General features: G+C 27.5%; 1 protein-coding gene across 1 annotated transcript in view; it reads right to left on the bottom strand.

The window, feature by feature from the left end:
- Nucleotides 1–406: 406 nt before the first annotated feature.
- The window catches only part of LOC117181711, a 235881-nt gene continuing 210089 nt past the window's right edge, over nucleotides 407–26198 (bottom strand). Inside the window, exons 14-15 of the mRNA XM_033374648.1 lie at nucleotides 8869–9035; nucleotides 407–571 (exon numbers count right to left, since the gene is read on the bottom strand). Coding sequence (XP_033230539.1) covers nucleotides 8925–9035 — 111 coding nt within the window. The 3' untranslated portion in view covers nucleotides 407–571; nucleotides 8869–8924. The remainder of the gene's footprint in view (nucleotides 572–8868; nucleotides 9036–26198) is intronic.

A 26198-nucleotide genomic window follows, 5' to 3' on the forward strand; every position in this document is an offset into this window, starting at 1 on the left:
TGGTCATCCATCTAAAAACATTTCCAGCTTCTCTTCTAATTATATAAACCCCACAAGTAAATTTAGCGTAACCTAAGGTAAGCAATGGAATAATTAAAGGTAAGAAACCGACTAATTATTCGCCATAAATTAAGGCTTTGAGCGTCTCATTGCCAAATTTAGTCACGGATCGTTTTCTGACCTACCTCGTAGTTGAGCTTATGAGAGACCAACTCTGGCTTTGCCCCTGAGACATAATTTGCTTACCATGTCGGTAGTCCCTTCATGTTTGCAGAAAGTAGATATATACATATTAAATATTACATATATGTATATGCAACTTGCAGTATAATTACGGCGTCCGGCAGTCTAAGGTATTTTTACGATTTAACATAGTATTTTCTGCATTTCCAATCTTCTTTTTTCATTTTCTTATCCAACGAATATTACGGAATATTTATGGACATCATGAAGGTACCATATATATGTATATATACGGGGCAAAGGCAGCGGTAGAGCGTCGACATAATTTTCGAGTGAAGCGACAGCGCAGACGTTTACGCCACTCTGATTACATCCTTGGTAACATATCCTGGGGATTTTAAATCGCTACCCTATAGTACATGTCAGTCAATCATGTGACATAATATACCTGGACCGCACACTGTGGTTATTTTTTTAATAAGAGAAAGATATTTTAAAACCTGATTTAAGATGTAAAAACTTTCCGAATTTTTAAGGTATTCAATTTTCAAGGATCCTGCACCAAATCCCGTGTGGAAATAACCCCATTTGGCCCTATTACAAGTCAGGCACTAATCGGGGGCTAGTCCGGTTATTAATTTTGATAAAGTACCAATCGGGGACTAATCGGGGACTAGTTGGGCTTTTTGTTTTCAAAATTTCAGTCGGGACCTGGTCGGTGGTTGGTCAAGGACTAGTCGGGCCTTTTTGTTCACTAATTTCCGTGCAGGTAATCTTCAGGCTCTTGTCGGGAGCTAGTGGGGCTCTGGTCGAGTTATTCTTGTGTTTGACTTTTCGGCGAGGTTTTATCAAATGAGGTAATATCTAAAAAAAGCGTAATGATTTTTTATTCTAAAACGCAAAGAATATATATAACAATAATTTTACACCGTTTTTTGGAGAAAAGATTTAATAATGTTAAATTCATCTCAAATATACTTAATAAATAATTATAAAGTTAATAGTTTTGTACGAAAATCAACTTTTTATTTTAAAAAACGATCAAAAACTTCAAAAAGTAATCTTATTTTTTTGTAGTATTTTTTAGAAAATTGCGAATTTCTAGGAACATTTATAAATACCTTTGTATGGAATTTTTAATAAATCCATATTGGAAAAAATACATATAGATGTAGGTGAAAAGTCTGCCGAAAGTCATAAGACACTAAATTTGTTAAAATTGGAAAGAGAAAAAGTTCTTGATTAATCAGTGAAGAGCAGTATCCTAGTAGTAAACTATTAAGCACAGTACTATTAGGTACAGTTCAGATTTCGCTACCATCTTCATTTGAGTCTTGCAGTTCTGGACTGGGAGCTTTAAAGAAAATCCGCAAGGGCGCGACGTGCCGCCTCTCGCGCAACAGAAATGACGCGTCGAGTGTTTAAGACAGCAGTCCACACGTAACGAAGCATAATTACCTGGAGCAGAGAGTACTGTGTCCAACATGGCGGTTCCTTCAGAGCGAAGCTCTTTCATTGGTGCCTTCCGGCTGAAGTTTTTTTTTTAAATTAATATTCCACAAATTTTAGGGAATTTTTAAAAATAAATTTATGTATTTTTAAGCATAGGTTATCTTCTCCATTAAATCTTGGTTAAATTTGAGCACTTTTAAATATTTCAAAAAAGTTTATGGAGATTTCCATAATTAATAAGTATTTTGCCAAACTTGCAGTGGATGTTCCACAAATTTAGGAGAGTTTAGTTAATATTCCACGCGGATGTATTAGCATATGACCTCTAATAGTACCCGATCAGGCCCTGACTAGGATCAGTCGAGTCACCTGACTAGCCCCCGACTAATCTACCGTGGCGCTACTGGTCGGGGGCTAGTCAGATGACCCGACTAGCCCCCGACTTTAAGTGGGGTCGAATGGTCGGGAACCAGACTAGTTCCCCATTTGAATTTCTACACGGGATGTGCAGGAGAAGAATCTTATAGATTTTCTTGACGCTGAAAACGAATCTGGCCTTAGACATTACCTATAACGTCAATTTTGGGAATTTATTGTGAATGAATGGATTTTTTTGATTTTCGAATACGACATCGTATACTACAAATCTCGAGCTTTAATAATAATATATTACGCACCTAGAGGTGCACAAGTTGAAAAACTCCTTCTCCTTTTGGCACATACGATATTTCTTATAACGAATGGATGATTTATGGAAAATTTACAGGTAAATATGGTAAATTACCATTAACTAATCAAAATTAAATTTTAAACATGTTTATAAATTTCCGGAAATTTTTGGTAATTCAAGGTAGTATTACAGGTAATTGATGACAATTTAAGGTATTATTACAGGTAATTTATGGTAATTTACGGTAATATTACATATAATATATGTTAAATTACCATAAATTTCCCAAAATTGAATTTGAAAATATCTATAAATTTGCTAAAATTACGAAAATTTTCGTTCTTTTATGGTCATTTTACAGGTGGATATGGTAAATTACCATAAACTTCCCAAAATTTCATTTTAAACATTTTTATAAACTTCCGGAAATTTATTAAATTTTTGATCATTTATAGCATTATTACAGGTAATTTATGGTAACTTAATTCAATTTGAAATTACTATAAATTTTCTGAAAATTTTCGGTCATTTATGGTAATTTCACAGGAAATTATTGTAAATTACCATAAACTTGCCAAAATGTAATTTTAAACATTTTTATGAATTTCCAGAAATTTATCAAATTTTTTGTAATTTACGGTGAAATAATAGGTGATTTATGGTTACTTGCCATGAATTGCCTAAAATTCCATTTTAAAAAGTCTATAAATTTCCAGAAATTTTCGATAATTTTACAGGTAATTATGGTACATTACCATAAACTTTTCAAAATTTAATTTTAAACATTTTTATAAACTTCCGCAAATTTATGAAATTTTTCATAAGGAATGGTAGTGTTACAGGTAATTAATGGCAACTTAATTCAATTTGAAATTACTATAAATTTCCTGAAAGTTATAAAAAATTTTGGTCATTTATGATAATTTTACATTTAATTATTGTAAATGACCGTAAACTTCCCAAAATTTAATTTTTAATATTTCTATAAACTTTCGGAAACTTATTAAAATTTTGATAATATATGTTAGTATTACAGGTAATTTATCGTAACTTAATTCAATTTAAAATTACTATAAATTTTCTGAAATTTATGAAAATTTTCAGTCATTTATGGTAATTACACAGGTAATTATTGCAAATTACCATAAACTTTCCAAAATTTAATTTTAAACATTTTTATGAACTTCCTGAAAATTATTAAAATTTTGATAATTTTTGCTAGTATTACAGGTAATTTATGGTAACTTAATTCAATTTGAAATTACTATAAATTTTCTGAAATTTATGAAAATTTTCGTTCATTTATGGTAATTCCACAGATAATTATTGTAAATGACCATACACTTCCCAAAATTTAATTTTAAACATTTTTATAAACTTCCGGAAATTTATGAAATTTATCATAATGAATAGTAGGGTTACAGGTAATTAATGGCAACTTATTTTGATAATTTATGTTAGTATTACAGGTTATTAATTGAAACTTAATTCAATTTAAAATTACTATAAATTGCCTGAAATTTATGAAAATTTTCGGTCATTTATGGTAATTTTAGAGGTAATAATTGTAAATTACCATAAACTTCCCAAATTTTAATTTGAAACATTTTTATAAATTTCCAGAAATTTACGAAATTTTTGGTAATTTACGGTAAAATTAGAGGTAATTTATGGCTACTTACCATAAATTGCCTGAAATTCAATTTGAAAAAGTCTAGAAATTTCCAGACATTTTCGGCAATTTTACAGGTAATTATTATAAATTACCATAAACTTCCCAAATTTTAATTTTAAACATTTTTATAAATTTCCGGAAATTTATGAAATTTTTGGTAATTTACGGTAAAGTGAGAGGTCATTTATGGTAACTTATCATAAAACACCTAAAATTCAACTTGAAATAGTCTAGAAATTTTCGGTAATTTTACAGGTAATTACGGTAAATTACCATAAACTTCCCAAAATTTAATTTTAAACATTTTTATAAATGTCCGGAAATTTAGGAAATTTTTGGTAATATATGTTCAAAATTCAATTTAAAAATTTCGATAAATTTCAGGAAATGTATGGAAATTTTTGGTAATTTATAGTACTTTTACAGGTTAATATGGTAACTTATCATAAATGATCCAAAATTCAATTTTAAACATTTTTGTAAATTTTCGGAAATATATTAATTTTTTTGGTAATTTATGGTAATATTAGAGGAAATTTATGACGAATTAAGATGAATTACTCAAAATTCAATGTAAAATTTCCTATAAATTTTTCCGGATATTTTCAGAAATTTTGTTGGTAATTTACTATAATTTGATCAATTATATAAGGTAACTTATCATAAATTGCCCGAAAATTCTATTATCTCTTACCAAAATTTCCTTCCAGTTTTTACGGTATGTCGGCTGATTATCGTAAAATGTGAGTTCATAAATGTATAATTTTTATTATTCATATGTGACTTCACTTTTCACTCCCTAGAGAGTAAAAAGTAGAGCTTTAGCCCCGCTTCGTAGGTGTCGAAAAGTGCTGAAATCATGTGTGTGTCATAAAAATATCAATTTTTGGTTGCCACTGTACGATTTTTTTAGCTAAGATATGCAAGTTAAACAATTTTTGAACCACCACCATTTGATCTTGTCTTTACTGGCTCGATCATCTTCCTCATCATCTGATCTTGCCTTTACCGGCTGAATTATCATCGTAATTTAATCTTGTTCTCACTGGCTGGATCATCATCATCATCATTATCATTATCATCATCTGATATTGCCTTCACTAGGTGGATCATTATCATCACTTGATCTTGTCTCTAATAGCTGAATTATCATCAACTGTTCTTTCTTTCACTGGCTGGATCATCATTGTTTAATCTTGCCTTCGTTGGCTGAATCATCATCATCGTCATCGAATCTTGTCTTCACTGGGAAGATAATCAACATCATCTGATTTTTCCTTAAATAGGTGGATCACTATCATCATCTTCACTGGCTGAATCATTATTACTTAATCTTGCCTTCATTAGCTGGATCATTACCATCTGTTCTCGCCTTCACTAGGTAGGCCATTATCATTATTTGATCTTGTCTTCAATATCTGGATAATCGTCATCGGATCTTTCCTTCCGTGGCTGGATCAGCATTATTTAACCTTTCCTTCATTGGCTAAATCACCATCATCATCGTAATCTAATATTGTCTTCGCTGGGGAGATAATCATCATCTGATTTTGCGTTCAATAGGTGGTTCACTATCATCATCTTCACTGGGTGAATAATCATTAATTAATCTTGCCTTCATTAACTGAATCATCATCATCTGAACTTGTTTTCACTAGCTGGATAATCATTATCTGATCTCTATTTCACTGGCTGAATAATCTTTAACATAATCTGATATTGCCTTCTCTGGCTGGATCATCAACTGATGCTGCCTTCAATAGGTGGATCATTATTATCATCTTCACTGACTGGATCATTATTTTGTTATCTTCTATTCACTGACTAGATCATCATCATAATCATCATCATCATCAGGTGATCTTGCCTTCACTGGCTTTACCATCATCTGGTCTTCCCTTCAGTAGGTGAATCATATTCATAATTTGTCTTGTCTTACTAGCTGGACCACGATCGTCTAATATTGCCTTCACTGGTTGGATCATCATCATTGCAATTTAATCTTGTCTTCTCTAGCTGGATCATCATCATCTGATCTTGCCTTCTCTAGGTGGATCCTTCTCATCATTTAATCTTGCCTTCACTGGCTAGATTATTATCATCTGATCTTGTCTTCACTGGCTAAATTATCATCATCATCATCTAATCTTTTCTTCACTGGATAGATCATCACCATTGTCAGCATCATTATCATTTGATCTAGCCTCAATTGACTCGTTGATCTTCTAATCTTGCCTTCATTGTCTGAATGATGATGATGTTTCAACAATGGTCAAACTTGCATATCTCAGCTAAAGAAAACCGTACAGTGGCAATCAAAAGTGGATTTGATAGCTGGAGACTAGTACTATACGACGTCGTTTTCGGAAATAAAAGAAATCCAGTCCCCACAATAAATTCATAAATTTGGCAAAAATGGTCATTTTTTGACCATTTAACATAAAATTCTAAAAATGGACAGTTTTCACCTGAACAATTAACAGATTTTCCATGTTTACATATTCATTTCAATCAAATAATTGACCTATCATTACAATGTTATCCTATAAAGGTTCAAATAAATTGAAGATAAGTGCAATAAGCGACCCCTATCAGAAGAAGCGTTTAAACTTATTTTAAGCGTTGCCATAGACTTCCCTAAACATTCAAACAAGAACATAGGAAATTTTCGAAAGATCAAAATCAAAGGATATTTTTTATTATACTATTGGTATCGGTAATCTATTTCCGATAAATTTGGAAAACACATCATGGTTGAAATGATAGTTTCAACATCCCCTAAACATGAAAACCTGAAAATCTAGATTTACAACCACAACCAAAAAATTTTTTTATTGTACTATTAGGTTTCGCAATCAATTTTAAATTATTTTTGAGTAACAGAAAATTGCAGGGAAAAATGTTAAAATTATTTGAAGGGTTACATTAAAATTCCCTAAATATTATGAAATGCAAGTCCACATTTCCTAACAAAGAAAATCATAGGAGATTTTATGATTATATTATTGTCAGAAAAAATAAATTTATAAAGTAAAATCTCATAAACATATTCAAGAACATGTGTCGGTGGGGCCATATTTTATAATTATTCGAAATTTTCGTTTTGCATAAACTATTATTTTTTAACTGAAATCGAGCAAATATAAAATTGCGTAGCGCGCGATACTATAAATGATATCAACAACAGTGTGCGGTTTTTGGATTCAGGACCTTAGAAACAAAAACACTAGGGTGGGTTAAAAAATAAAATTTTAAAAATCAGTAATGGCACTATGTGGAAAAGTAGTATGTTATGATCCTCAAAAAGAATAATTAGTTTGGATTTGATCAATGTTTGGTTTTGCGTGCTAACAAAATATATTTGAAAAAAATCCTTATTTTCGTAATTTTTGTGTTTTTGTGGATGTCATTTTTTTACATTTCTGAAAGTCTTAAACGAATGCCTAAATTTGTATAGATTTTTATTTGCAGCCCGATCAGAGATTATTAATTTTGAGTACACCCCTGTTAAAAAAATAATTAAAAATCCCACAGAAATTTAAGGAGAATTTTGCTAGGTATCTAGCACGTTTCTACTGGTAAAAAAACGTCAGAAAAAAATTTGATTGGTCATGGAAATCATAAGTGTAAATATAGTTTTTTTTTAAAACTGAGTTTTGAAAATAAGAAATTTTCAAAACATATTTTCGCTGATTCTATTTTCGACAATATTTTATATTTTTTTTCTTTTTACTATAAATGGTTCAAATTTGCCCATTTCCTTCTAAAACTGACATAACCTGTCCCTTTTCTTGTATATGAGCAAAAAAAAAAAAATGTGCCGATACAGAACCAGGGGGTGCCGACTTAGGATCACCATTTGGGGAATAACAAAAATAGAAGTTTTCACTTTGCGCTGCAAAAATCACTCCACTCTGCTTTGAACGACATCGAATTGTTGTTAAAGGATTACGATGCCTGACAAAAGACATTAAAGTGGAATTAAACACGGTTTACCCTCATTTTTCAATAAAAATTCTTGCTGTGCCGACTTAGGACAACAGTCTTCTAACTAGAACATTTCCACTGGAAAAATACGTCAGAAAAAAATTGGATGTGCCTATGAAATTACGAGTGTAAATATAGTTTACTTATAAAAACTGACTTTGAAAAGAAATAATTTTAAAACCCACAGAAATGTAGAAAAAAAATTCTGAGCATCTAGAGCGTTTCTACTGGTAAAAAGACTCTATGCAAAATTTGATTAGTTTAGGAAATCATAAGTTTAAATATAGTTAATTTTCTAGAAACTGAGTTTTAAAAATAAGGATCTTTAAAATATGTTTTCACTGGCAATGTTTTTTCGGCAATATTCTGCATGTTGTTTTATTGTTTTTATTGTAAATGGTTTAAATTTGTCCATTTCCATCTAAGACTTACATAACCTGCCTCTTTTCTTGCATTTCAGCGGACCAAATTATGTGCCGGCATAGGAGCATGGGGTGCCGCCTTAGGACCACCACTTTAAGAAATATTTAAAATCGAGTTTTTCACTTTGCGCATATTTTGTTAACGCCAAAAATGAAGGCTTTTATTGATAAAATCTACATAAATTATACTTTTTAAGGTCCTCTGCTACTTTTCCACCTAGTTCTACTTCCGACGTCAAAATTTTTTTTATCTACCCTAATAAGCACCAGTTTTGGTGGACTGTTTAAAGTTTAAGAACTTTTTGTCAAGATCACGGAGAACGATCTCGAAGGCGGCGGGAAGACTTAAATGTTTTACAGACGTCCGCAGAAAAAACTACGGACTTTTGCGACACGATCTTGTTCGGGTAAAAGCTGAATCCATTATGGACCGAGGGCTCGAGTAAGAAAATGAGAGATGCAATTTCCATTTATATTACCTTGCCGATATTCCATTCTTTCTCCAAGTTTTATCTCGTCCCTAGAATTTTTTCTCCTATGCTTGACGTAACACAACGGTGAAGATGCACTTGGTCGTCCATCCGGCTTCGTCGCTGGCCTCGTACTCGATTTTGTGTCCCCCGATCGTGAAAGAACGTCCCGGGCTCTGCAAAATTATGGAAGACAATCTTGCAAATTAAACTGGGTTCATGAACTTCGTTATATGGAAACTCAGAATACTATCCTTGCTTTAAAGAGTCCTTTTTTAATTATCTTATTTCTCCACTTTGAAATAAAAGCAGATGGAGTTCGAGTTAAGGGGTGAATTGATTGAGAATGATAACAAATTTGCATTTTATTTAAAAGATATTTAAGAAGTTCCTAATATTTTCTCTTGCGCTTATATCTAAATTAAATACACTTTTTCGGTGTCCTCATACACCACTTTTTGCATAAACTCCAGACCGCATGGAAGCCGGTCCGGTTTTGCAATTCCTAGAAATGCTGGTCTATGCATTCTTTCGGGGGGTAGGGCGGAAGACGGTTGCAAATCTCGCCTTAAAAGGGTCCAGTGCGCGAGTACTCACTTGAGTATATTGCGCAATATTATGCATTCAAAACGGAACCGGTTTGGGCGGCCCTGACTTTTTACTCTTAGAGGGTACCGATTTAGTAACAAGGCCAGTTCTTTAATCCCCTCCTTTAATCCCTTAGCCATATACTTATACAGGGTGTCTCAGTACTCAAGGTACATTTTTATATTTTTGAATTTTCCACAATGAAGGAGTCGAAAATCATCTTAAAGAAAATTTCTGATGTTGATGACTAATGAGTAATCAAGAATTAAGAAAGAATTAAGAAACCAATTAGAAGACGTTTTAGATAGACGAAAGTGCAGGATTCACTGACGAGAGTGTGTGCACGAAAAAGTAGAGATCGTGTAATACTTTGAATTCTTTTACAGTTTTTTGTAATTCTATTGAAATCTTTACAAAACAATATTAATTATTTTTGATGTCTTCAAGTCTTTTGTATTCTCTAAATTCTCCTGTATTTCATGAATTCTTATCAATTTTCTGAATTGTTCTGAATAGTTAAAATTATTTTTAATTTAATGAACTCTTTTGAATCCTCCTATTTTTTTTGTATTTTCTTAACCTTGTCAAACTTTCTCTAAATTCTTTTGAATTTTATGAATTATTTCGAAGTCTGTGAATTCTTCTGAATTCGTTGGATTCTTTGAATTCTTATAAATTTTATGATTTTTTTTTGACGTTTTCTGAGCTCCTTAATTGGTTTTCATTTGTTAAATTCTTACGATATCGCTGAATTTTTATTTATGTTTTTTAATTATCTTGACATAATAAGAATGCTTCTTGAATGACTTCGAAATCCTTTATATTTTTTAAATATTTGTAATTTTTTGAAATCTTTAAAATTTATGTTAAATTATTTAAACTTTCTTTAAATCCTTTAAATTCTGTAAAACTAAAAGTCATGATTTTCCGAAAATAATGTTTGTTTTCAGTGGCATAATTATAATTAGCAAAAGTAAGTGGGTAATTTTTCGTACATGTGTGTACTATTGAGGTACGACTAATTGGCTAATTACAATTGAATTCTAATTAAAACAGGAATCTAAAAAAATTGAACATAATTTAATTTTTTGTGAGATAATTTGGAAGAATACCGATAATTCAAAGATCTCAAAAGAATTTAAAGTATTCAGAGAATTGAAAACAATTCAAAGAATTTAGCGAACTCATAAAAATTCAAAGAGTTCAAGAGAAACCACAGAATTCAAAATAATTTGAAGCACTTTAAAAAATTATGTAAGAGAATACAGAAGAATTTTGAGAATTCTATCGATTTCCGCGAATTCAAATGAGTTAAAAAAATTTTAAATCATTCAGAAGAATACAGAGAACTCAAAGAATTTAGAAGATTTCAGAGAATTCAGAAGAATGTAAAGAATTCAGAAGAATTTAGAGAATTCAGAAGAATTTAGAGAATTCAGAAGAATTTAGAAAATGAAAAAAATTCAGAGAATACAGAAAGCGCATAAGAATTCAAAATATGAAAGAGGTTTTCATGAGAATTATATAAAAGAATCCACGAGAATTTAGAGAATTTAAAAGATTTCCGCGAATTCAAGATAGTTCAGAAAATTTAAACGAATTCAGTCCATGCAAAAGAATTAAGAGAACTTAGAAAAATAAAGAGCATTAGGAAGAATTCAGGGAATTCAGAATAATTTATAAGAATTTTGAGAATTCAAAAGAATTTAAAAGAATTTAGAAAATTAGGAAAAATTCATACAATTGAGAATAATTAAAAGAATTAAGATAACTCAAAAGAATCCAAAGATTTCAAAATAATTCAAATAGTTCAAAAGAATTCACAGAAGTCAAAATAGTCTTAAGGATCTTAAAAGAATTATGTAAGAGTATACAAAATAATTAAGAGAATTCAACAGATTTCCGCGATTTCAAAAGAGTTTAGAAAATGTAAAAGAATTCAAAAGATTCAAAATAATTCCTAAAAATATATTTCAGAGGATTATGGACAAGAAAAGCAAGAACAATATTTTTGATAATTCATGAAAACTGATAGGGATAACCTACCTACAGTGGATAATGCAAGATATCTAGTTAACGTAGTTTTATAAATAAAAAAAAAAAAAAACAATTTTTGATAAAAAATAGTAATATAACCTATTATTGTCTAAGTACTTTTAATATTCTTTAAAATTTAATAATTTTTTATTAACAATTGCGATTTTAGATGAAAAACACTGAGTTATAAATTTTTTTTCAAGATTGCAAATCGTCTCTTGACCTAAATGTTTTTTTTTTAAATTAACGATTTTTATGTATAAAATGAAAATAAAAATTTCAATTTCTAACGTAAGACACTAACACAATCCAAAAGTGTTTAAGTTTATAAATTTTATTAATTTGAACAAAAATCATTGGATTTAGATGCAACAATCTTTGTTTATTAACACTAATAATTTTTTATTGAAAATACCAATAATTTCCAAAAAAGGCTAACATAAAATCACGGAAAATTGTTCGGAATTATAAATCATCTTCGAAATTTTTGTTTGTTTTAAATAATCGATTTCCTCTTAAAAATGTTAATATAACCAAAAAACTGATCGAGTATTAAAAATCTTATTCGAACTATAATGTTTTTTGTTTAAAATATCAATTTTCGTTGTAAAACGTTAAGATAGCCTAAAATTGTTGAAATTTGTGGAGCTGCTTATGGATATATTTTAAAAAAATTATAAATGCCAACTTTCGACGAAAGACAATAACATAATCCAGAACTGTTAAAAGATTTAAACTCTTCTTAAAATCCTAATCTAATGTTTTTTTCAATTTTAATTTTTGAACGTCAAACAGTAACAGAATTTTAAATTGTTCAAGAAGTTTTTTAGAATAGCGAAAAAATTGTAAGAAATTCATTATAGGAAAATTATTATAGACCTATAACGAAATCCCTATGATATTTTTTAGGAATGAACCGTGGAAAAGTGGCGACAGGTTAACAAAATTAATAAAATTCATTAAGTTTGGGGTGTAGAAAGAAAAATGTAAGGAAATTCACAAGAATTTGATCAAATTAAAATTTGGAGATTAAAAAAAAAATCCAAAAAATTATGGATAAATTAATAAGAATTCTAGATGAATTAAAAAAATCAAGTAAAATCCCAAAGAGTTCAAATGAATTAAAAAATAATCAAATATATTCTATTAATTTCAGTAAATTTTAAGTAAAGCTAGAAAAATTTACAGAAATTTATACGAATTTCAGTGAGCTGAATAGAATAAAAAAAAATTTGAGTGAATTTAGAGGAATATAAGGGAACTGAGAAGAATTCGATAAAATGCATACAAATTGAAGGTAAACTACAAAAAAATTTAAGTAGTTTGAAAATACTTCAAAAATATTAACAAAATTGATTGTATTTATTTCGAAGAATTCAAGACAATTAAAAAAATTTTGCATTTTCTAAAAACTCAAGTGATTTGAACAAAATTCCATAATATTAACACAATTGATCGAATACATCGAGTGTACTAAAACAAAAAAAATTAAATAGAATTCAAAATAATTTCATAAAACGCCCAAGAAATTAAGGCCAATTTAAAGAATTTCAGGGTTAATTTAAAAAAAGTAAAAAATCTACTGTATTGAGTAGAATCAATCGAATTTAGAAAAATCCAAGTGAGTTCCAAATAAATTCAAAAATTGTAGTAGAAATTAATAAGAATGATTTGTGAATTCAAAAGAATTCTAGTATAATTCGGGATAAATTAATAAGAATCATAAGAGAATTGAAAAAAAGTTAAGTAACATTTCAAAGAGTTCAAATTAATTGGAAAAATCTAAAATATTCCATTGATTTTAATTCAGAAATTCATTACAGGAAAATTATTATAGACCTTTAACGAATTTCCTATGATGTTTTTTTATGAGGGGTGATTACAAGTTATTGTTAAAGATTGCGTGGACTTGCAAGGGATGACGTGGGCTAGCAAATGGTGTCGTGGGCTAGAAAATGGTGGCGTGGACTAGAAAATGGTGGCGTGGGCTAGAAAATGGTGGCGTGGGATAGAAAATGGTGGCGTGGGCTAGAAAATGGTGGCGTGGGTTTTGCAGAAGGTTGCATGGAATTGCAGAAGGTTGCATGGAATTGCAAAAAATTGCGGAAATTTTAAGTCAAGATCCAGGAATAAACCGTAGAAAAGTGGCGAAAGTGTCTTTTACAACGAAAATGCACCTGCCCATTCATCGAAGCTAATTCAGCAATTTCTGGTGAAACGTGGCCTCCCTACAGTTGGAGAATCGCTGAAAAAGGTTGTGGCTTCCAACGGGGACTACTTTCAAAAGGATATCGCCGTTGAACAGAATTAATTCTTACTTCTGGTATATCACAAGGTCGGATACTTTCCGGACAGATTTTGGCCCATTTTTACCAAACATATTTTCTTTCGACTCACTTAATATACCTCTCATTGAACATGTTTCAACGCAAATCACTTTATACGAAAGCCATCTCCATTAAAACCTTAGTTTTTGTAAATTCCCCAGACAGAAGTTTCCTCAGCAATCAGAGAGGGACGTGAAACAATGTGGGCTCGTATAAATTCCACCCTTCCGAAACTCTGCTAATCTTAATTTCCACTTGTGTGGCTGCACGCGTTAACTGAATTTGAGGCCGTATTTTCCTCATGCTTATAAATTTAAAAAAATCCCTTCATGAATTTTCATCATTTCTATAATTAAAAAAACAGAATCTCAAATTTAATTCTGCGGTTATCCCAGTTAGGGGCCATGAATAAATTACATTATCTTTATTAATTATTTTTTTATTTTGATTATTATTATATTTGTTTAGTCATTATTCAGTAGAAAATTCAAATATTTAGTCGAAATTTATTTGAGTTATTTTGTTACAATTCCTTTATTCAAGCTGCATATTCCATTCCATTTTATTAACAAAATTGACCTTTATTAGTTAAAAATTCAACTGTTTCGTTAGAAATTCGTATTTATTTTATAGAGTTCATCCTCATGGTCTGAGATTCAACTATTTGCTTGAAAATGTATGTCGTTTGATGAAAATCAACCTTTTTTTTATCAGAAATGTAATCTTTTTGTTTGTGTTTATTGAAATAAACTATTCTCAATCATCGTTTAGATTGAAAATTAATTTTTTTAAGATAGAAATCTAATCATTCCCCTTTTGTTTGGAAATTTAACCTTTTTTGTTAAAACTCCTACTGCTAGGTTAAGAACTGATCAGATTTGCTAAAAACTCGTCTTTTTTGTTAGAAAATTCTAAACTTTGTTAGGAATTTGACTATCTCGTTAACAATTTATGCAACTGTTTCGTTGTAAATTCATCCCTTTCAGTTAAAAATACAAGATTTGTGTTGAAAAGTAATCTTTTTTAAAAACTAAATTCAATTGTTTTTACATTTTTTATTTCCATTTTGTTTTATTATTGATCTTTGTAGGTTAAAAATTCAATCGTTTTGTAGAAAACTCCTCTTGTTAGCTAGAAAAATGAACTATTTGGAAGAAAATACTTTTTTTTGGTTGAAAATTAATTTTTTGTTATAAATAGTTTTTTTTAAAGTTCTTTTTTTCTTAGTTCGAAAGTTTAACTATTTAGTAAAAAATGTACACATTTTGTTGAAAATTCACCTTTTGAAGTACAAAATTAATCTCTTCTTTTTTTTTAATTCAATTATTTGGTTCAAGTTTGATGTATCTTCTTCAGAATTCGTTTTTTTGTCAGAAAATTAAATTTGTTAATTGAAAATTAATCTTTTGGTTTAAAATCTATCCGTTGGGTTAAAAATTAAATTACGTGGTTGAAAGTTTAACTAGTTTGTAAGAAGCTCCACTTGTTGGCTAGAAAATTACAAAATTTATTAGAAAATTTCTTTTTTTTCTCTGAAAGTTCACATTTTGTAATAAATATTTTTACTTAAAAGTTTTTTTTTTCGAAGATTCAAATAATCTACTAAACATTTATATATTTTTTAAAATCATTTTTTGAAGCAAAAAATTGTTCTTATTGAAAATTAAACTATTTTGTCCAAAGTTGACGTATTTTGTTAAGAATTCGTCTTTTTGGTAAAAAATTAATCTTCTTAGTTGAAAATTTATCTTTTTGGTTGAAAATTCATCCTTTTGGATAAAAATTATATTACTTATTTGGAAATTTTGTTGAAAATTATATATATAGTTATAATTTGTTATATTTTGTTGAAAATTTGTCTTTTCGGTAGAAAATTAATCTTCTTAGTTAAAAATTTATGCTTTTGCTTAAAAGTTAAATTATTTAGTTAAAAATTTAACTCTTTTGTAAAAAGCTAATATTTTGTAATTACAAATTCAACGTTTTGTATGCCATTTTTTTCGTCCCACTGTATGGCAGAAAATTCTGTTCATTTGATGAACATTATTTTTTTTGTTATAAATATTTTTTTGTGAAAATTGATTTTTTGTAATTTGAAAATTCAACTGTTCGGTTAAAATTCATCAATTTTGTAAAAAATTCATCTTTACTAGTGGAAAATTACTCTCCTTATTTAGGAATGCAACTATTTGGTACAAACTTGATGGATTTTGTTACAAGTTCGTCTTTTTGGTAGAAAATTAACATTTTGGTGACAATTCATATTTCTTGATCGTAGATTTAACTTTTTTTTTAGGAAACTCGTCTTTTTGGCTGGAAGATTCTACTTGTCAATAAAATAATTAACGTGTTTGGTAAACAATAAGTTTTTTCTGCTTGAAAATGAATTTTTTGTAATAAATATTTTTTGTTCAAATTTCATCTCTTTTAGTCTACAAATTCAACTTGCTGGTCAAATCTTCATCAACTATGTTGAAAATGTATCTTTCTTAGTAAAAAATTAATCATCTTGGTTGAAAAATCTACTATATGGTTAAAAGTTTCTGTATTTTGTTGAAAATACGTCTTTCTGGTAGCAAATTAATCTTCCTGGTTGAAAATTTGTTGTTTTTTTTTTTGGTTGAAAATTCAAACTTTTGGATGAAAATTAAATTACTAAGTTGTAAACTTTAACTGTTTTGTAGAAAGCTCATGTTCTTGGCATAGGTATCAAACATTTTTTATGACGTTTTTTGTTCTTTTTTGTTAAAAATTACCGAAAAAAAAGTTAATGTAATTTATAGACAGCCACTTATCTTGGTTCCGAAAGTCGAGACACGTCCGGAAGTTGAGGCTTTTCTCGATCAACGTGGTTGAAACGAATTCGCGAGTTGTATTGTATGAACGAAAATGGAAGAACGTAGAAATAATGAAAGAGCCAGGAACAGGCTGAAATTTGCCTGGGAATAAAAATAAAACGAAAAAAGAGGTTTTTTATGACGTCGCGCCATTGAGGGTCCTCGAAGGTAAAATTGGTTATGCACAATTTTCGGTAATAAAATACGAATTTGCTCGACCTTCGAGGAAACATCTGCCTTGAAGAAAAAGATCTTCCCTTGGGATACGAGATTCTCGCCTTAAAGTTTCTCAGAGATAAACTTGTGCGAAACGCGATCTGTTTTCCTGATTTCACCTCTATTTGGGAATTCTGTAAATACCTTCGTGAATCAACTTTATTAACCATTTATTTATATGCACTTTGTCGAAAAAGAACTAATAATTTGGCCGACATATAGCGATATTTTTGTGTATCTTTTTAATAATTATTCTTTCTTCAGAGAAAAACACGGTGTTCGGATCCCAGGAAATTAATAGGATACATTTCTTATAAATTTTACAGAAAATCGTGTATGATTTTTTAATGTTGTACTGTGAATTATGCGTCGAAACTATTTCTTTGACATTCCTATTAAGATGTGATTCAAGTTTTATTTCCAAAAATTTATTACAAGTAATTCTTCAGTTTCTTTTAAACCGAAAAATATATTTTTTGAAAATAATATACAGCTGATAAAATAACAAGAGTAATTTCATTACAATAATTTCAAAGTGTTAACAAAATTCATTGAATTAATTAAGTTTGGGGGGGGGGGGTATTAAGAATACAATTAAGAATTCAAGGAAATTCAGAAAAAAAGGATGAAACTAAAAATTTTAGATTAAAAAAAAATCCACTAAATTATGGATAAGTTTATAAAAATTCTAGATGAATTAAAAAATCAAGAAAAGTCCTAAAAAATTTAAATTAATTTCGAAAATAATAAAAAAGATTCTATTAATTTTAGTGAAATTTTAGTGAAGGTAGAAGAATTTAAGGGAATTCAGGAGAATTTACAGAAATTTATACGAATTTCATTGAGCTGAATAGAATGAAAAAAAAATTGAGTGAATGTATAGGAATACAAGAGCACATAAATTTGAAAAAATTAAAGTGATTTGAAAAGAATTAAAAAAAATTAACAAGATTTACTGAATTTATTAAATTGGAATGTATTTCGAAGAAATCAAGGGATTTAAAAAAATGCCCCTTTTCTAAAAATTGCAGTGATTTGAAAAAAACTCCATAATATTATCAAAATTGATTAAATTCATTGAGTGTGCTGAAAAAAATTTTAATAGAATTCAAAAGAATTGATTAAATCACCGATTAATCAAGGTAAATTTCAAAGACTTTAGGGCTAATTAAAAGAAAGTAAAAAATCTACTGCGTTGAGTAGAATCAATCGAGTTTAGAACAATTCAAGTGAGTTCCAAAAAATTTCAAAAAATTTAGTAGAAATCAATAAAAATGCTTTGCAAATTCAAAATAATTTAAGTAGATTTCCGAAAAATTTAAATGAATCAGAAAAAATACAAATATTACATTTATTTTAGTAAAGCGGAAGTGAATTTAGAATCTTTCAAGGAATTCAACTGAATTTGATGAAGTTATACAAAATTCGAGGAAAGTTAACAAGTTTCCAGGTTGAATCAAAAGGAAATAAACAATGAATTGAATTAAGTAGAATCGAGTGAATACCAAAGAATCCAAAAAAATGAAAAAGAATTCGAGGTAAATTAATAAGAATTGTAAGTGAATTCAAACAAAGTTAAGAAACATTTTAAAGAGTTCAAATAAATTGGAAAAATCTTAAATATTCCATTGATTTCAGTGAAATGTTAGTGAAACTTGGAAAGATTCAAGAGAATTCAAGTGAATTCCAAAGAATTAAAAAGAAATAAAGGGAATTCAAAATAATCTGATAAGAACATAGGGTGAAATCCGAATGGATTCAAAATAATTGCAAGAAATGCGAAAACCCAAATAATAAACAATTGATTTCAGTAAAAAAATTTAATAAAATAAAATTTTTGCAATTTATTTGAAAGAATTCAAGGGAATTCAAGATAATTGAATGAAATAACTCAATGAAATAATTCCATGAAACTCAGCGGATTTCAAGAGAATTAAAAAAATTCAGGGGGGTTTCAAAGGAATTCAATCGAATTCAAACATCAATGAAGTTATATTTTTATTAACAAAGGGACTATATTGCTTTTATCTTAGAATAGGGATAAGATAAGTGATGAAATCTCACATTCTTTGTAGAACTTTTTCAGCCTTAAATTCGTATTTTTAAACATTGAAAAACGAATCAAATTTATTTTCAAACCTTGAGCGGTCTAGCGGTACATCTGAATAACTTTTTTTAAATAAATGAAAATTTAGAACATTGTTACCAAAAGGAAGAAGTTTGCGGAGTAACATTTGCAAAATTCCAATTTTTATTGGGCACCGTAATGTCTGCCCATAACGATCCTTCTCTACTGAAAACTATCCTTTCTTTTAAAAGTAATATATATCAATTTTATCATTAATAACTGTTGTATCCCAATAATTTTTTTCAGCTTTTATAAACAGTTCGAAGCCAAGAAACGAAGTGGATAGATAATTTAGAAAAATGTTTTAAAAATGAAGATTTTAGTGAATTGAACAGAATTTGGAAAAATTAAAAAAAAATCTTCAGGGTGAATACAAAAATTAAAAGTTTTAAAAAGATTCATAAAATTCAGTGGATTTCAAGAGAATTTAGACAAATTCAGGGTGAATTCAAAGGAATTAAATTAAATTCGAAGATCGCTGAAGTTATATTTTTATTTAATAATGTACTTTTATTGGTTTCATTTAGGAAAAGTGATGAAATAAGTGATAAAGCCTGACGCCCTTTGAAAAAATTTTAAACTTTTAATTCATATTTTAGAAAAATTTTTAAATTTAGAAAACTTATTTTTCATACCTAAGGCGGCCTTGCGGAACAGCTAAACAATTTTTTTAAATAAAAGAGAATTCAATACTTCCTTATCAAAAGGAAGAATTTCATGGGTTAACATTTCAAAAATTAACATTTTTTTGCGTACCCTTATGTCTAGCCATAATCGCCCTTCTCTACTAAAAAAACTATCCTATCTTTTAGAAGTGATATAAATCAATTTCATCATCAATAACTGTTGTATCTCAATAATTTTTGACGTAGAATTTATAAACATTGTAATAATATTTACTTTTAGATTTTTACTTCAAACAACTATTACAGATTTTAAATAAAATAGTTCGAAGCAAAGAATCGAAGTGAATAGAGAATTAAGAAAATTAAAAAAAAATAATACTTTTAGTGAATTGAACAGAATGAAAAAATTTTTTAAAAGCAAAAAAAACTTCAGGGTAAATAAAAAAATTGAAAATCTAGGAAAGATTTATGAAGTGCAGTGGATCCTAAGAGAATTTAGAAAAATTCAGGGTAAATTCAAAGAAATTCAATTGAATTCGAAGATCAATTAGGTTAGATTTTCATTTAAAAAAGTGCCTGTATTGGTTTTATCTTGGAAAAGTGATGAAATAAGTGATGAAACCTCACGTCCTTTGAAAGACTTTTCAAACTTAAATTGGTATACTTTTAAATTTAAAAACTGAGAAAAGTTATTTTCAGATCTAAAGCGGTCTTGCGGAGCACCTGAACAATTTTTTAAAAATAAAGTAAAATTTAGTACTTTCTTATCAAAAGGAAGAATTTTATGGATTAACATTTGATAAGTTCAAATTTGTGTTGAGTACCCTTATGTCTGACTATAATGGGCCTTCTTTACTAAAAAAAACTTTTCTTTTCTCTTTAAAATGATATAAATCATCTTCACTTTGAACTATTAGAGTTTGTTTTAAAATGAAACAGTTTGAAGCCAAGAAACGATGTGAATAGAGAATTGAGAAAAATCTTAAAAAAAGAAGAATTTCAGTAAGCTGAACAGAATTACAAAAAACATTGAGTGAATTCAGAGGAATTTAAAGGAATTCAGAATAGTTAAAACAAATTCAGTAGAATTCAAGTGAATTGAACCTAATTCAAGAAAACATTAACAAAGAAACAATTAATTAAATACAAAACAAGCAAATAAAATTTGATGAGATGCCGAAAAACTAATGGCGAGTTTAAAAGACTTCAGGGTAAATTTCAAGAAACCAAAAAGTTATGTAATTGAGTAGAATCGTGTGAATTTAGAAAAATTAAAAAAAAAAATCTCAAAAATTCAAGTATTTTTAAGAAAGAAAAAGAATTCAGGATAAATTATTAAGAAGTATAGGTGAATTCAAAAGAATTAAATCAAAATTCGAAAGAATTCAAATGCATTGGAAATAATCCATAAATTCCCATTGATTTCAGAAAAATAGTAAATTTCAATGCAATTTAAAAAAGGAAAAATGAATCAATAAATTAAATAAAATGCGAATGAATTTAGATGAAGCTTGAATACAAGAGCATTAAAAAGAATTCGATGAAATTCTCAAAAATTCCCGGGGAATTAAAAAAAATTCAAGTGAATTGAGAACGCTTTAAAAATATTTATAAAATACATTCAATTCATTAAGTTTGAAGTCTATTAAAATAAATTCAAAAGAATTCAATGGAATCCGACGAAATAATCAATAATTCAAGGTTAGTTTTAAAGGCTTCAAGGTGAATAAAAAACAACCACAAAAAAACTAAGAACCCATTGAATTCAGTAGAATGAAATGAATTTAGAAGAATTGAAGTGAATTCCAAAAAATTCAGAAGAAATAAAAAAAATCAGGATGATATATTAAGAATACAGTGTGAATTCCGAATGGATTCAAATGGATTGCAAAACATTTAAATACCGAGCAATACATAATTGGTTTCAGTGAAACGAATTTATTTAAATAAAATCAATCAGTTTAATTGTAAAAATTCAAGGTAATTGAAGAGAATTCGATGAAATGGATATAGTTTCAAGATGAATGTGAAGAATTCATCCTAAATTAAAAATAACTATAGTAAAAGCAAAAAAAGTCTTCAGGGTGAATTAAAAAATGGAAAATCTAAAAAAGATCCACGAAATTCAGTGGATTTTAAGAGAATTAAAAAAAAATCAGGGCGAAATCAAAATAATTCAATCGAATTCAAATATCGTCAAAAAGTGATCAAATCTTGCGTCATTTGAAAGGCGTTTTCAGCTTTAAATTTGTATTTTTTTAAATTCCAAAACTAAGAAACTTATTGTTAGGCCTAAAACTAACATTTTTATTGGGCATTCGCATGTCGGACCATAATTGCATTTCTCTACTAAAATAAACTTTATCATTAGTAATTGTATTTTAATTATTTTTTTCTTAGTATTTAAAAATATTATAACAATATTTATTCCTACATTCTTACTGTGAACAACTTTTAAAGTTTTTGAAATAAAACAGTTCAAAGCGAAGTGAATAGAGAATGGAGGAAAATTTGTTAAAAATGAGTAAAAAGATAAAAATTTAATATTCTATCTGGGAAAAGATGGTAATAATAATTCTTGAATAATTCCGAGCTTAATTTTATCGTTATACGAGATAGTTTAATTTGGCTCAGAATTTTAATGAAATCTGAATTTATTGACTCAGAGCCAAACAGAAACCCTGGATAATGGAAATGCTTTACCTATTCATTACACATAATGTATTTTAACTTTAGAAAGGGTATATAACGCGTTGCAAAATTATGCAAATGAAATACTACGTTTCGGGTTTTTTCATATTTATCTGAAAGATGGAAAAATTTTAATAAACTCATTTAATGAGATATAAAACTGGTAAAAAGCGGAGAAGCTAATACGAAAAGTTTAATCTAAAAAAGTAAATATTTTTTATGTTTTTTACATGGTATTTAACTTCAGCTTTTAGCTCATATATTGTGATGGCTTTTAATATAAATTCTGTATTAAAATGAATGGAGGATTACATAACTTTCCTTTCCAGGATCTAAATGGAAACAAAGTGCGATGGAAAGAGTTTTGCATAATAGTTTTTAAAGATCTGTATTTTATCATAAGTATTTATTATTCAACTTTTTGAATCCAGAGGCTTTAAACAACGAATTATTACATTTATAATAATTATCTTTACATGCATTTACTCAATTTATTCACACTAAAACTCCTATATGTACAAATAGTCATTTATCGCAATTGATGAATTTGCAATTGCAAATATATAAAATTGAATAAATAATCATTTGAAATCTTCAAAATAAATTTATTTTGATTAAATATTAAAGAATATTCATATCGAATATTTTAAAATCTAAAGAATTTTCAATTGTAATTCTTTAGAAATGAACTACTTAAGAAAAGGTTTTAAATTACGTGCCTTTAAAATATTATAAATCTTAAGACTTGGATAATTTTCAATGATGTATTTTCGAAGTTCAAGAATTCTCAATTGTTTTGCAATAAAAATTCTAAAATTTTAAGAATTTTCATCTCAAATTTAATAAATTTTGAATATTGAGAATTAAAACTCGTGTCAATTGATCTTAAAAATCATCAAAATTAATGACTTTCAATTGTAAACCTTAAAAATATTAAATATTTAAAATTGAACTTTTTTATTTTGAGAATAAACTATAGAGATTTGTGCAGAATCAAAGTTTTAAATTAAAAACTCGTGAATTTTCAGGATTTACATAAAAAATTTCTTGAATTTGGAAAATTTGGAATTTAAAATTTTACTTTTGATTTTCCAAATAATGAAAATCTTTAAAATTAGAGGGTTTTAAATTGAAAATATTGGCATTAAAAAAATTTTTAATTGCAATTCGTCTCAAATAGAAGAATTTAAAATTGTAAATAGGCAAAATTAAACAATTTTCAATGGTAAATCTTCAGAATTGAACTGTTTAAACAAAGTTCAGAATTACATATTCAAGAATTCTTCATTGCAAATTATCAAAAGTGAATTGAACTATTCTAAAAAAAATCTTAATTATATTCCTTTAAGACTTAATCTTGCAAATCGAATAATTTGTAATTCTACATTTTTAAGATTCAATAATTTTCAATTGCAACACTTCAAAATTGCAGAGCTTTAAATTGTAAATGTTAAAAATTAAGAAGTTTTTAATTTTGACAATTTACTATTACAAACTTCTAGGGTTTTGATGATTTACGTTAAAAATTTCTTTATTTTGCAAGATTTAGAATTTCAAACTTAATTTTTAATTGCAGAAACTTTTAGCAACTTGACTTGTAAATCTTTAAAATTGAAACTTTCTATTTTTGAAAATTCACATTAGAAATTTCTTCACTTTGGAATATTTAAAATTGAAAAATTACCTTTTGATTTCCCAGATTCAAACATTTTTAATTGCGAATCGTGAAACTGAAGAATTTTTAATTGCGAAGCTTTAAAATTGTAACTACTTGATATATAATCAAAAAATTTAACACAATGGGACACCTATAAAATAAAAATCTTGAACTTAAATAATTTATAATTCCATATTTTTAAAATTCAAGAATTTTCAGTTTTAGCCTTGAAAATTGTGGAGTTTTGAATTTTAAATTTCTGGAAGTCTCATGATTCACATTCAAAGTTTTTTCAATTTTAAAAATTTGGAATTGAAAACTTGACTAACTTTTAAAATCTTCAAAATTTAATAATTTTTGTTTAGACATCTCTAAAGCTCCAGGGATTTTGAATGTAATTCTTTATAATTGTAGAATTTTGATTTGTTTTTTTTTCAATTGTAGAGCTTTTAATATTTAAAATTAAATTTTTTTAGCTCAGCAAGTTTTAAGTTTTACAATGAAAAATTCTATTATTATCATAATTTTCAGTCGAAATTTCTTTAATTTGCAAGATTTAAAATTAAAACCTGACTTTTGACTTTCAGAATGATAAAAATTTAAATTTTTAAAATTTTAATTATACAATTTCAAAACTGCAGATTTTGCACTTGTAAGCTTTCAGAATTGATGGATCATCAAACATGCAGAACTTTGAAAATTCTTTTAAAATCGAAGGGGTTTTAATTTTGAAAATTTACAATTAAAAATTCAGTAACTCTGGCGATTTACATTTGAAATTTTTCAGTTTGAAAGACTCAGAGTTAAAAGTTCTTCACTCTTGATGTTCAAAAGAATTGAAACTTAACCGTTAAACGACACTAAGGGTCCATTGGACCACATACCATTTTTGAACGAATATAAAATTCGTAAATTCCATGAATTTTCCATTGTTTTTCAAAGTGTTAAAAATAAAATTTAAGTTACTATACCGATTGATTCTTTAGAAGAGATGTTAAAGAATACCCAAAAAAAACTTCTTAACAAAAATATTAAAAATTAAACTTTCTATAACAGTTTAAAAACGTTAGGGTCTGTAAGACCCAAAGTGTCAGCTACGTTCTTTTTTGGAGGTGTGTCATTTAAGGGTTAAATATGTTAATTTATACATCCTCAAACTTGAAGAATTTTTAATTGCAAATCTATAAATTTGAACTTAAATCAATTTTAATTTTAAACTTTGTAATTTTAAATCTTTAAAATTGTAGAGCTTTTAATTTATATGATTACAATTTAAACTTATGCAAGTTTTACGTTTTGCAATTAAAAATTCCATAATTTTAATTATTTACAAACGAAAATTTAAATTTCAGAACATTTATAATTTAAAACTTTACTTCTAGTTTACAAAATTCTCAAAATTATTAAAATTCAATATTTGTTATTTATACTTTTTTTAAATTGAAGAGTTTTCAATTATAAATCTTTAAAACTGAACAGTTTAAAATTGCACGTCATTTAATACGAAGAAATTAACATCATATCTTCAAAATTACACTATTCTAAAAAAACTTTTTTGAATTACATACCTTTGGAATATAAATCTTGGAAATTGAAAAATTCATAATTCCTTATATTTAATGTTCAAGAATTTGAAATTTTAACTTTTCAAAATTTTATAACTTTGTATCTTTAGAATTAAAGAGTTAAAATTTTTTAAATGTATAATTAAAAATTCTTTAATTTTGATAATTTACATTCGAAATTTAATCAGTTTGGAAGATTTAGAATAGAGGCTTCACTTTTGATCTTCAAAATTTTAAAAATGAACACATGTTTTCATAAATATTTTAAATTTAAAAGTTTTTAATAGTTACTCTTGAAAATAGTCGAAATTGGAATTATAAATCTTCAAAATTGAAGAGTTTTTAGTTTTGAAAATTTACCATGGAAAATTATTCAAGTTTCAGGTGTCTCAATTAAAAAAATGCATATAATTTTGATGATTTACATTTGAAGCTGCGACAATTTTGAAGATCTAGAACGCAAAACATGCCTTTTAAACTTCAAATATATTAAACTGAAGAGTTTACAATTACGGCAATTAAAATTATTTCTCTATTTCAAAAAATTAGAATTCAAAACTTGACTTCTGAATTTCAAAATTTCAAACTTGTTATTTATATATTTTCTAAAGTGAAGAGTTTTTAGTTTTTAAAATCTAGAATTAAAAATCGAAGTAGCTATTTTAAT

This window comes from Belonocnema kinseyi, chromosome 10, assembly GCF_010883055.1.
Source record: "Belonocnema kinseyi isolate 2016_QV_RU_SX_M_011 chromosome 10, B_treatae_v1, whole genome shotgun sequence".
Taxonomy (NCBI): Eukaryota; Metazoa; Arthropoda; class Insecta; order Hymenoptera; family Cynipidae; genus Belonocnema; species Belonocnema kinseyi.